Consider the following 14,042-nt stretch of genomic DNA (forward strand, 5'->3'; position numbering starts at 1 on the left):
CATAATCAGGTTCACAACCATAATGGGACTGTAGGTTGCTGTGAGTGTTTGAGGAGGCCATATACTCTAAACACTCACAGCAATTTATAACCCACTTACATCACTGGAATAGGGAGACAGAGTTTAGAAACACCACCCAACTGCAGTAAAATATTCACAAATAAAGGATTTTAGTTTCCTTTCTGCAAATGCTTCCCTCACACTTCTGCAACTCTGCAGGCTACTGCAGTGGCTTCGCTGGATTTCTCAGCATGAGCAGGAAGTGTGCTTATGTAGACAGGTATCGGCAGCCATTTTGGATGGCCATATTGCATTGGCAGGAGACACAGTGTGATTCCATTTCATACATAGTGGTCTCTGTGAAAAAGGCCGAACCCCCTTCATCCAGAAAATTTTAAACTGGGTAAAAATGTCATAGAACAAAACATTGGTATGAAATATGCTGCAGTACTTGAAAGAAGGATTGACTAAAACCTTACTAACCGCAGGACAACAGATTTATTTTACCATGCCAATTTTTATGCAAAAGCTGTAGTTGTAAAAGTTCAATGACTTTTGACATTTAAGAACAATATGTGAATCATTGAGATGCTATGTTGTCCAAAATAGCTATCAAACAGGAATGTTCAAAATGGAACTTTTACAGCCTGCATAGGTGGAGGCCTTACCACCATCATTTTAGCCATCATCAATGGGTAACTTAATGGGACTTTGATTCAGAAGCCAATGTAAGTTCAAGGTCTGAACACCGTATCATAATACCTCACGTTTATGTGTTTGAGAATTTTAGAGATCTATTTCCTTTTATGAACATGTTATGTCAGGAAATTAGGGTGTAGTTCCAATGGACCCTGACATCTTAGTAAAAGGCTGTTCTATGTGTGAGCCTGGGCACTGAGTAGTCTGGTTGACTTGGGTGGTTTTTTTTCAGCAGGAGTCATTTGATAACAGCAGGGATGAAGCCCTCAGCTGACTGTTTTCACCTCCCCATCTCAGCAATACTCAAGGCTGGTGTAACACCATTAGTGAGCTCAACTGAGGTTAGCCAACACAACACAGACTGGCCATTAATGAAAATACCTTCATTGTCTTTATTTATTTTTAAAGTTTATTTATTATTATTGTCACAAGTAGACTTACATTAATGCTGCAATAAAATTACTGTGAAAATCCCCTAGTTGCCACACTCTGGCATCTGTTCGGGTACACTGAGGGCGAATTTAGCATGAACAATGCACCTAACCAGCGCATCTTTTGGACTGTGGGAGGAAACTGGAGCATCCAGAGGAAATCCACGCAGAAGATGTAACTAGTAGACTTGACAAGGGGGAACCAGTAGATGCGGTATATTTGGACTCTCAGAAAACATTTGAGAAAGCCCCGCACAGAGATTATCGTACAAGTTAAAGCACACGGGATTGTGAGATGTGTATTGAGCTGGGTAGAAAACTGGTTGGCAGAGAGGAAAAAAAAGAGTAGGAATTAATGGGTGCTTTTCAAACTGGCAGGCAGTAACTAGTGGGATGTCACAGGGATCGGTGCTGGGACCCCAGCTATTCACAATATGTATTAATGATTTAGATGAGGGAACAAAATGTAACATCTCAAAGTTTGCAGATGATCTCAAGTTGAGTGAGAAGGTGAACTGTGACAGGGATGCAGAGATCCTTCAGAATGATCTGGACAGGTTGGGTGAGTGGGCAAATCAATGGCAGATGCAGTATAAGTGGATAAATGTGAGGTTATTCACTTTGGAAGCAAAAACAAGACAGATGATTATTACCTGAATGGCTGTAAATTGGAAGAGGGGAGTGTGCAGCGGGACCTGGGTGTCCTTGTGCATCAATCACTGAAGGTAAGCATGCAGGTGCAGGCGGTAAAGAAGGCAAATGGCATATTGGCCTTCATTGTGAGAGGTTTCGAGTATAGGAGCGGGGACGTGTTGTTGCAATTATACAGGGCCTTGATGAGACCACACCTAGGGTATTATATGTAGGTTTGGTCTCCTTTTTTGAGGAAGGATGTCCTTGCTCTTGGGGGAGTGCAGCGAAGGTTTACCAGGCTGATTCTGGTGATAGCGGGACTGTTGTATGAGGAGAGATTGACTAGGTTAGGATTGTTTTCACTGGGGTTCAGATTAATGAGGGGGGGAGGGGCGAATCTCATAGAGACTTATAAATCCTAACAGGACTAGACAGGGGAGATGCAGGGAGGATATTTCCCAGTTGTGGGGGAGTCCAGAACCAGGGGACACAGTCTGAGGATTCAGTGTAGACCATTTAGGACAGAGGTGAGGAGGCATTTCTTCACCCAAAGAGCGGTAAGCCTATGAAATTCATTATCACAGGAAGTAATTGATGCTAAAACACTGAATGTATTCAAGAAGCGGCTGGAAAAAAAGCACTTGGGACGAATGGAATCAAAGGTTATGGGGAGAAAGCGGGATTAGGCTATTGAGTTGGTTGATCGTAATGAAAGGTGGAGCAGGCTGAAAAGGCCAAATGGCCTCCTCCTGCTCCTATTTTCTATGTTTCTATAACATCTAACTACAGAACTAAGAACTGAAGAGCTCGAGCACAGTGCTGAGAGTCTCCATGTGAAACCTGAGGCACACTTTCAGGATGGTAAGCAGTCGGTGCTTACCCTTCTGAGAGTCGGTGTGTGATGCGCTCTCACGGACCCTCAGAAGCCCACTGCTGTTTCACACTCAGTGACACAGTGGTTAGCACTGCTGCCTCACAGCACCAGGGACCCAGGTTCAATTCCTGGTTTGAGTCACTGTCTATGTGGAGTTTGCATGTTCTCTGTGTCTGCGGGGTTTCCTCCAGATGCTCTGGTTTCCTCCCACAATCTGAAAGACATGCTGGTTAGGTGCACTGGCTATGCTAAATTCTCCCTCAGTGTACCTGAACATGTGCCGGAGTGTAGCAACTATGGGATTTTCACATTAACTTTATTACAGTGTTAATGTAAGCCTATTTGTGACACTAATAAATAAAATAAATAAATAAATTTGGGTAAGCGTTTTTAAAAACTAAGCTCTGATAGGCTGTGGTGCCACTGCCACCCAGCCTTGGAATGAAGTCACGCCTTGGAGAGCTGTTGACCAACCAGATTGAGCTCTCCAACCCATCCAGTCACAGCGCTGCAGTGGTCTGGAGAGGTACTGCAGCTCTTTGTCTGGTCCTGACCCCAGGACCATTCTTAAGGTAATTCCTGGGGATGCTAGGGACAGGAGGGTAGGGGATGCCGGGCTCGTGAAGAGGTAGGGAAATTGCAGCATCGGGAAGTAAGCCAATGTGGGAGGGAGGGCCAGAACTCCCAAATCTCAGAAGGGAGGGCAGCCCAAATCTGATGGGTTCCCAATCCGAAAGCCCTGCCTGCCCTGGGGTGGTGGGGAGAATCTGGAAGGCAGGCAAATCACACTGATGCAATTTTACACCCCCCCATGCCTCTGAACCCACACAGGGGAATGTAAAATTCTACCTTTCCAGACCCAGAAACAAATTTCACACAAAAGGATGCATGAATATTGGTGAACGACAAGATGCATAAAGATGCTGAGAGTATTTGTATCAAGCAATGAATTTTCACCTGTCAACTTACAAGTAGCCATGATGTGGAGATGCTGGCATTGGACTGGGGTAAGCACAGTAAAAAGTCTCACAATACCAGGTTAAACTTCAACAGGTTTATTTGTTAGCTCAAGCCACAACCTTTTACAACCTTCCTTCACTGGCTCCACTCACACTGTCTGCACCTTAAAGACTTGATTACCTGTAAAGACTCACATTCCATTCATTATTTTGTAAATTGAGTTGGTGTCTTTATTTGCCCTGTTTGTGAACAGAACTCCCACTCACCTGATGAAGTAGCAGCGCTCTGAAAGCTTATGGTTTGTGCTACCAAATAAACCTGTTGGACTTTAACCTGGTGCTGTGAAACTTCTTGCTGAACTTACAAGTAGCCTGAGCAAAACATACAACTGAATTCTATTTCAATAGATTCGGAATTCTGTATCTTTTTGATCTGTAGAAATCTATAATACTTTTATTTTGCATTTCTTTTTGTTCCCTGAGATGAAGACAGGACTGACTTGCATCCCTCAGCTATCGAATTGCCTGCGAGCTGGTTCACACTCACTAACTGCTGCTACTGCTACTGCCATGTAGTGCTGATTCTGAACTGGGTTCTTTATTCATGCTATCAGCTGTAAATGTTCACAACTTCTTCACAGACCAGTGACTCAAGAAGCTGTGAACATCTGCATCTGGCTGGCAAATAAAATTATAGAGGATTGCAACTCAGCAAGAAACTTCAATTACATTTTCAGATTAATAATGAATTATCAAGTATTAAGCATTAAGATTTTTGCAGAGATCCAGCCTAGCAAACAGAAACGTATGAGTTATATTACAATAACTCTCAGCCTGCCAAGCTACAGAAAACAGTTTGCTTACGCGACTTGTGGGTTCCAGAAAGCGTTTCATAGTCCAACTGAGTGAGGATCCATCACCCTGCTTGGATTTCACACTAGGTGATGGACTCTTTGACGACAACCCTGTGGAAAAAGGATATTTTAATGAACTCTACACATATACCCTCTATAAATATTCTATGCAATAAGTTAACACCATTCCAGTTGGATCTTCTTGCACTAATCATATACATTGCATGTTTCTAGCAACCCTGGGCTTAGAATCATAGAATCCCTATATTGCAGAAGGAGGCCATTTGGCCTATTGAGGTCTGCACAGACAACAATCCCATCCAGGTCCAATCCCCATTACCCTCATATTTACCCTGCTAACCCCCCTGAATGCCCCTAACTCTAAGGAACAATCTACCTTGGCTAATCAATCTAACCTGCACACGTGGAAGGAAACTAGAGCACTTGGAGTAAACCCACACAGACATGGGAGAATGTACAGACTCCACACAGACAGTGACCCAAGCTGGGAATCGAACCCTGGTCCCTGGCACTGTGAGGCAGCAGTGCTAACCACTGTGCCACCCCACTGTTTTACCACTGTTCCTTAAATGGAGCAGCACCAAAAAAAACTAAGATAAAAGCAAAATACTGCAGACGCTGGAATCTGAAATATGAGTCAGCCTAACTCGAGATGTTGGCTTTATTCTCTCTCCATAGATGCTGTCACACCTGCTGAGATTTTCCAGCATTTTCTGTTTTCGTAACAGAAAAAACTGATCTTGGCAAATGAACCACGTGCATTACTATCCTCCCAATGTCAAAATGTACCTCATGAGAACTGTGTTTTATACTGAGATAATGTTATGTTCAGTTTTAGGCTCTAACCCTCTGAATGTATATAAAGCATTGTCTTGGAGGCATACTCATCAAAATGATAGCAAGGCTTAAAGGGTTACAGTAAGAGAACAGATCACATGAACTTGGCTTTCATTAGAAAGATAGAGCAATGATCTAATTTAGATATTTAAAATGATAAAGGGATTAATTTAGAGTAGTTACAGAGAAACTATTTCCTCTGGTTCCTCCCCAAATTCTGAGCACAGATTTTACCACTGTCTGCCCTTGATCTGGGCTGGAATTTCAGCGCATCCTGTTTATCAACTCTGTTGATATGTTTGTTCCCAGAGGTGGGACAGAAAGTTTGGTCCAGAAGTACTGATAAAGTCTTATATGTCCTTGGGAACAGAGGACATATACACAAATTTTGCCACTTTACAATTCTCACACAGGCCCAGCTATAAAAATAACAAGACAAATATAACTGACTAAGATTTCATCTAATACCTTATAAAGAGTGATTTAGTATTTATATTGATCAATAAAACATGTGACGCACGACAATGGGCTCCTGTCTTTATCTGATGAACCTGAGTTGTTGATCTCCACCTTCTTGGCAATAAAAGCTGTAACTGAAAATCTTGCAATCAACATTAAAAGTTGCAGACAATCGGGAGTCTTACTATCTAATTTTGCTAGCTACAATCTTGTAAACAACTTGCAAAATGACCTTTAACATGGAAAATGTCCTTTACAGAGCTTTACAGAGGTGAAGAGAAATAGATAAATGGAATTAAAAATCGAAGAGTCATGATGCAAGAGTCAGGGGCAGCGACAAAATTAACTTTTTAAAATTCTTTCACAGGACGCAAGTGTCACTGGAAGGCCAGCATTTGCTGCCCATTCCAATTGTCTTTGTAAAGTAGCTCTTGAACTACTGCTGTCTGGGTTTGACTCAGCGACAGTGAAGGAACGATGGTATAGTTCCAAGTCAAGATGGTGTGTGGCTTGAAGGGGAAATTGCAGGGGTAGGTGTTCCCATACTTCTGCAGCCCTTGTCCTTTTGGGTGGTCGAGGTTGCAGGTTTGGAATGCACGGTCGATGCAGACTTGACAAATTGATGGTGAGCATTTTAAACAATGCTGTCACTGTGCATTGTTGGTGAAAGAGTAAATATTTAAGTTGGTGGGTGGGGGTGCTAATCCAAATGGGCTGCTTTGTCTTGGATATTGAACTGTGAATGTTGTCAGAGCTGCACACACCCAGACAAAATATTCCATCACATTCCTGACTTGCATCTTGTAGATGGTGGGCAGCTTTTAGGGAGTCAAAATGTGAGTTACTTGCTGCAGGATTCCAGCCACTGACCTGCTCTAGTAGCTACAGTATTTATGTGGGTTTTTTTTTAATTCATTCGTGGGACATGGGTGTCACTGGCTGGCCAGCATTTATTGCCCATCCTTAGTTGCCCAAGGGCAGTTGAGAGTCAACCACATTGCTGTGACTTTGGAGTCACATGTAGGCCAGACAGGGTAGTTGACGGACTTCCTTTCCTAAAGGGACATTAATGAATTAGATGGGTTTTCCCAGCAATCAACAATGGTTTCATGGTCTTCTTAATTCCAGATTTTTTTAATTGAATTCAAATTCCACATCTGCTGTGGCGGGATTTGAATCCAGGTCCCCAAAACATTAGCTGAGTTTCTGGATTAATAGCCTAACGGTAATACCACTAGGCCATCATCTCCCCGTATAGTTTAGTTTCTGGGCAATTTCTCAGCCCTGTCAATTGTATGTTTCTTCTATTGTTTGGTGTGCATGTAGTTCAGTGTTGGAGTTTATCAATTTAGCACCTTACTTTTAGTTCTGCCTAATGCTGCTCCTGGTATGCTCTCCCTCAACTTGGATTGATTCCCCGGCATAATGGTAATGATAGAGCAGATGTAAGTCCTGTACACACAGCAAGACAAATTCCACCCAGTCAATTTACCATTTATCAGCCTACTCATGTTAGCTGCTTCTCCAACGACCCTCCTTCCAAAATAAACTCAGAAGTGGGGATGTTTGCTGATGATTGCATAACATTCAGCAGTATTTGCAACTCCTCAGATACTGAAGCAGTCCATGTCCAAATACAGCAAGACCTGAACTATCTCCAGACGGGCTGACAAGTGGCAAGTAACATTCGTGCCTATAAGCTAGGAAATAACCATCTCCAACGGGAGAGAATGTAACCATCTACCCCTCTACATTCAATAGCACGACCATCACTGAATCCCCCACTATCACCATCCTAAGGGTGACCATTGACCAGACACTGAACTGGACTGCGGCTACAAAAGCAAATCGAGCGCTTGAAATCCTGTGGCTAGTAACTCCCCTCCTGACTCCCCAAAGCCTGTCCATCATCTACAAGGCATACGTCAGAAGTGTGATGGAATACTCTCCAATCGTCTGGATGAGTGCAGCTCAACTCATCCAGTACAAAGCAACCCGCTTGATTGATGTCCATCCACCATCATTAACATTCATTCCCTCCACTGATACATAGTCCCAACAGTGTATAGATGTGCAAGATACACTGCTGCAACTCATCAAGACTCCTCAACAGCACCTTCAAATCTGCAACCTCTACCACCCAGTAGAACAGGAGCAGCGGAAATGTGGGAACACCACCATCTGGAGGTTCTCCTCTAAGTCACACACCATCCTGATTTGGAAATATATTGATATATCACTGTTCCCTAACCTTGCTAGGTCAAAATCTTGGAACTCCCTTCCTAATAGTACTGTGGGTGTACTTACACCGCAGGGACTACAGTGGTTCAAGGAGGCAGCTCACCACACCTTCAGAAGGGTAACTATGGAAGGACAATAAATCTTGGCCTAGCCAGTGACTCCCACATCCCATAGATACATTTTTAAAAATTATATTGCCATTCTTTCACTGGTTCCAAGTCAAAATCTTTAAGAAGCCTTCCTAATAGCACCCTGCTTGCACCGACACTATATGGACAACAGCAGTACAAGAATGTGGCTTACTACCATCTTTTCAAGGGCAATTAATGATGGGTAATAAATGCCAGCCTAGTGAGTGATGCCCATCTCCTGTGAAAGAATTTTAAAAAGCTCAGCCGCTCATTAAACGCTTCCTGCAATTCAAGTTTTCATTGAATGAGTTCAGGATTGTTTTACATCCAATGCAAAGGAACATGTATCTTCAATATGAAGATAAATTTTGTTGCTTAATGCAATAGCCATTATCTCAGCTACTATTGGCGTGTCAGGACCATCTTACAATTGCAAAATTAGTGGGTTGAGCAACTCAAAAGATTTTGTTGTTGTAAGAGGATTTTTTTCTAAATTTGAGATTAATTGGTTTGCCTCTTAACTCATTCATTAAACTAAACACATCTTAGCTGACAGCCCTGGACTCTCAATGAAAGACATTCTAGTAAACATTATTGAAAAGCCAGCTGCAGTTCATCTCAGCGACAGCCATTCAGTAACAACTACACTGCATCAGAAGCAATTAGGGGAACAGCTTTTCTGGTTAAGGGAACATTGTGCATCATTAACACTCTCCCTATACCTTTATTTAAGGCTACATTTGCTGGCATCATAAGTCGTACAACACCAAGTTAAAGGCATGCGTAATTGTACTGCTTCACTCCATGATGTCACTGCCAGCAATGGAGATCAGAATTCTACTCATTCACCCAACCTCAGTGTGATTCTTATCTTCTCCATTTACCGATAAAATTTTAACAGGACTGGACAGAGTAGATGGAGGAAGGATGTTCCTGATGATGGGAGAGTCCAGAACCATGGGTCACAGTCCAAAGGTAAACCTTGTAGGACTGAAATGAGAGACAATTTCTTCACCCAGAGAATGGTGAATTCTCAACCATTGAAAGTAAAGGTAAAAATATTATACGTTTTCAAAAAAGAGTTGGATTTAACTCTTGGGATGAAGAGGATCAAAGGGGGAGAAAGTGGGATCAGGCTATTGCATGAGATGACCAGCCTTGATCATTATGAATGGTGGAGCAAACTCGAAGGGCCAAATGGCCTATTCCTGCTCCTATTTTCTATATTTCTCATTGTTTAAAAATTTTGAAACTGGAAATAACTATTTTATTCAGAAAAAAATACAAAGAACAAAGAAAATTACAGCACAGGAACAGGCCCTTCGAACCCCCCCCCCCCCCCCCCCCCCAAGCCTGCACCAACCATGCTGCCCGACTGAACTAAAGCCCATTATCCTTCTGGGGATCATATCCCTCCATGCTCATCCAATTCATGTATTTGTCAAGATGCCCCTTAAAACTCACTATCGTATCTGCTTCTACTACCACCCCGGCAGGAGTTCCAAGCACCCACCACCCTCTGTGTAAAGGATTTGCCTCATACATCTCCTTTAAACCTTGCCGCTTGCACCTTAAACCTGCACCCCCCAGTAGTTAACTCTTCCACTCTGGGAAAAAGCTTCTATCTACTCTGTCCATGCCCCTCGTAATCTTGTAGACTTCTATCAGTCACCCCTCAATCTCCGTCATTCCAGTAAGAACAAACCAAGTTTCTCCAACTTCTCCCCATAGTTGATGCCCGCCGTATCAGGCAACATCCTGATAAATTTTTTCTGTAATCTCTCCAAAGCCTCCACGTCCTTCTGATAGTGTGACAATGAGAACTGAACACTATATTCCAAGTGTGGCCTAACTAAGGTTCTATAAAGCTGCAACATGACTTGCCAATTTTTAAACTTAATACCCCAGCCAATGAAGGCAAGCATGCCTGATGCCTTTTTGACTGCCTTCTCCAACTGCCACTTTCAGTGACCTGTGTACCTGCACACGCAGATCGCTCTGCCTATCAATATTCTTAAGGGTTCTGCAACTTACTGCATATTTCCTATTCGTATTAGGCCTTCGAAAATGCATTACCTCACCATTGACTGGATTAAACTCCATCTGCCATCTCTCTGCCCAAGTCTCCAACTGATCTATATCCTGCTGTATTCTCTGACAATCTTCTTTGCGCCCGCAAATCCACCAACCTTTGTGTCATCCACAAACTTACTAGTCAAATCAGTTACATTTTCCACCAAATCATTGATATATATTACAAACAGCAAAGGTCCCAGCACTGAGCCGAGGAATATCACTTGTCACAGCCTCCATTCAGAAACACACCCCTCCACTGCTACCCTCTGTCTTCTTTGACCAAGCCAGTTCTGTATCCACCTTGCCAGCTCACCTCTAATCCCATGTGACTTCACCTTCTAGTCTGCCATGAGGGACCCATTGCAATGTGATTGACTCTTAACTGCTCCTGAAATGGCCCAGCAAGTCCTCAGTTCAAGGACAATTAGAGATGGACAACAAATGCTGGCGGTGCCATCAAAACCCCCAAAAATAAAAATATTATTTAGCAAGTTCACTCAAGAGAGAATTTGGGACAGTTGGTACAGGAAATGGAAGAATATCACACCAATGTGATAGATTAAGATTGAGGTCTGTTGTCATGCCATAATAGAAGGGACTTTACTTTGCATTTGGCCTTGGTACAGCTAACCTGGGAGTACTTACTGCTGACTCAGGAGGGTAGGCTCTAACAGTGGCAGCTGACTGATGTAGTGTGCTAGCTGCCCACTTGATGGTGCAGATGGGATGACTCCATTTTAAGGGAATCCCATCATTTTCATCCAACTGGCAGGCTGCAGATCCAAACAGGCAATATTGAGTGGGCTAGAGGTTGACTAGGTGAACAGCAAGTTAGGAACCCAGGGCAGCAGCTGCAGCACTTGTTCTTCCCATCTCCTCAAAAATATTTTTAAACTTTTCATTTTGGTTTTGCACCACCCTACACTGGGGTACACCCCACATCCGGACAAACAAGCAGAGGCGTACATACAATGTAGAAACACAGGTCACATGTTAAAAAGACCAAAAGGTGGCATAGTGCTTAGCACTGCTGCCTCATAGCGCCAGGCACCCAGGTTTGTTTCCCAACTTTGGTCACTGTCTGTGCAGTTTGTATGTTCTCTCAGTGTCTGCGTGGGTTTCCTCTGGATGCTCTGGTTCCTTCCCATAGTCGAAAGATGTGTGGGTTAGGTTGATTGGCCATGCTAAATTGCTACTTAGTGTCTCAAGTTATGTAGGTTAGATGGAATAGCCATGGGGTTACAGGGATAGGGCGGGGAGAGGGCCTGGTAGGATGCTCTGTTGGAGAGTCAATGCTGACTCAATGGGGCGAAGGGCCACTTCTGCACTGTACAGAATCAAATGAAAACAGAAGGATTCTTTGGCTTCTTTTTGACAGGGTTACCAGCTCGGAAAATGAGTGAGGCAGTAATTTGTTTACGTGATGTTCGGAGCATTGGGGCCTAATCCTGTTTCTACCCATAGACTTAGTGAAAATCTCACCCAGAGTGTCAGAAAAGAGAACTTTTACATTTCCCAGCTTACTTACTTCTAAGGACTTAATTCAAAAGAAAAAAGAAAGCTGCAAGGAAAAGTATATTCAAGTACTGTTGGTACCTGGGGTATGTGATAGTTGCCCATCTTTGGTTATGCTCTCCCGATGAGTTGTACGTGATATCACTTCATCCATTTCCTGTTCTGAGACCTGCATCGAACAAGAGGACAGAAGACCCAATTTATAATTAACATAACCATGTACTGTCTCTTAATCAATGTAATTGCAGAATGAACATGTGAGAATCCACCATGAGACTTGTACGCTATTACAGTGCGGGGTAATCAGCTGGTGCTCAGAATTTTCTGTGTAGGCTATTGCAGGGTAGATTTTACAAAGTTGTGCTGCCACCTGAGATTCATGCATTAGAAATACAAATCAGGAATCTCATGGTGCTGTCACAGGGTTCCACGAGTTTCCATAACTGAATTCCCAAATACGTGTTCATCACTGAACAGATGGATTCAATCAGCCTTTAATGTTACATCTGTCAGTCCCATTGCAGGATCTACTCTTGATTTATTGCCTTTAGCTTTTCTAGATATTAGCAATGATACAACTATCCTTAGGTTGCTGGCTCAATTCTGGCTCAAAGGAAGCCCAATGTCAATTTTGGAGTGGCGTGGTGGCACACTGTGTTGCCTCACAGCGCCAGGGACCCGGGTTCAATTCTGGCCTTGGATCACTATGTGTGTGGAGTCTGGATGGGTTTCTTCCGGATGCTCCGGCTTCCTCCCACAGTCTGAAAGATATGCTGGTTCAGTGCATTGACCAAGTTAAATTCTCCCTCAGTATAGTTGAGAGAACAGGTACTGGAGTGTGGCAACTAAGGGATTTTCACAGTAACTTCATTGCAGTGTTAATGTAAGCCTTACTTGTGACACTAATTAATAAACTGTAAACCTTTATTTGTGAATAAGATGCTCACACTATGTAATCTTCTCATCAGGATCAGCCCGTCGCTTCTATCCTTTATTCAAGAATCATTAGTTAGTCTTTGCGACTATCAACATCTGTAACACCAGTGGCTGGATTTTTAAGCCACATCTGAATCACTTCTGGGTCATAACGCCCATTGTGATTCTGAAATGCAAAGGATTTAATTGACCGGCGAATGAGTTTGCTGTCCAGTTAGTGGCACTGTGAGTGGCCTGGAGGTAGGACCCAGTAACAGAGGGCTCTTTCAAAAGGCGAACAGAAGCCATGACTGTGCTGAACAACTATCACATACTGAAGCAATGGAGCTGCAAGCCAATGGCCAATGCTGGCCACAGGCACCCACACCTTTCAGATACACCCCTTACGGTTTTCATGGGCACAGTGTTCAAAAGGAGAGATGTTCTGTTCCCAACGTTCAAAAGAAGAATCCTATTTAAGAAGACCGAAAGGGCATGCATGGATCCAGTGAAGGAGGTCAAGGAGTCACCAGGAGGACATGGACCCAGTGCAGAAAGCACTCAATAGCCTGACCTGAAACTCCACAATGTCAGTAAATCAGAATCCACTCACAACTCTGTGCTGCAGTTGCCAAAGCAAGACATTCAGGTAAGGTTGCCCAGGACTGCAATGTATTCCAGATTTCCACACCACCAGCTTTGCCATGTCTGTCTAACCCTATTTATTTATCTGATTAATTAATCAGTTGTTAATTTAGTTAGCTAATGTAATAGCAAATTACAGTCTCCTGGCTTGGAGACAAAAGAACAATTGGAGGGAAAACAAAAAGGAAGTAGTCTTAACAATGCACTCAGAAAATTGAACGATGGTCAGACATGTCAACATGGTTTTGTAAAAGGGAAATGGTGTTTGATGAAGTTAAGAGTATTTTTGAGGATGTAACCCTTTGGGTAGATAAAGGGAATCAACAGATATAAGACCATAAGACATAGAAGCAGAATTAGGCCACTTGGCTCTGCCATTCAATCATGGCTGATATTTTTCCCATTCTCCTGCCTTTTCCCCATAACCCTTAATCCCCTTATTAACCAAAAACCTGTCTATTCCTGTCTTAAAGACACTCAATGACCTGGCCTCCACAGCCTTCTGCAGCAAAGAGTTCCTCAGATTCACCACACTCTGGCTAAAGAAATGCCTACTCATCTGGTATACTTGGATTTCCAAAAGGCATTTGATAAGGTACCACACAAATCTTAGTGGCCGGGAAGCAAAGAATAGGCACTCTCATGTTGGCAGGCAATGATTAATAGAATGCTGCAAGGATCAGTACTGGGCCTCAGCTATTTACAATCGATATCAATAACTTAGACAAAGAGCAATGCATCTGGGTTTGGTG

The 14,042-nt window shown here is 43.0% G+C and overlaps 1 protein-coding gene across 6 annotated transcripts in view; it reads right to left on the reverse strand.

The window, feature by feature from the left end:
• Positions 1-14,042, reverse strand: part of pdzd2 (PDZ domain containing 2) — a 456,346-nt gene that overhangs the window by 48,036 nt on the left and 394,268 nt on the right. For all 6 annotated transcript variants that reach the window (XM_080212162.1, XM_080211984.1, XM_080212076.1 and 3 more), the window contains 2 exons: positions 11,812-11,899; positions 4,461-4,561 (listed from right to left, as the gene is read on the reverse strand). In XM_080212162.1, the coding sequence (XP_080068288.1) occupies positions 4,461-4,561; positions 11,812-11,899 (189 nt within the window). The remainder of the gene's footprint in view (positions 1-4,460; positions 4,562-11,811; positions 11,900-14,042) is intronic.

This window comes from Carcharhinus amblyrhynchos, chromosome 1 (assembly GCF_965287045.1).
Source record: "Carcharhinus amblyrhynchos chromosome 1, sCarAmb.v2.hapA, whole genome shotgun sequence".
NCBI lineage: Eukaryota > Metazoa > Chordata > Chondrichthyes > Carcharhiniformes > Carcharhinidae > Carcharhinus > Carcharhinus amblyrhynchos.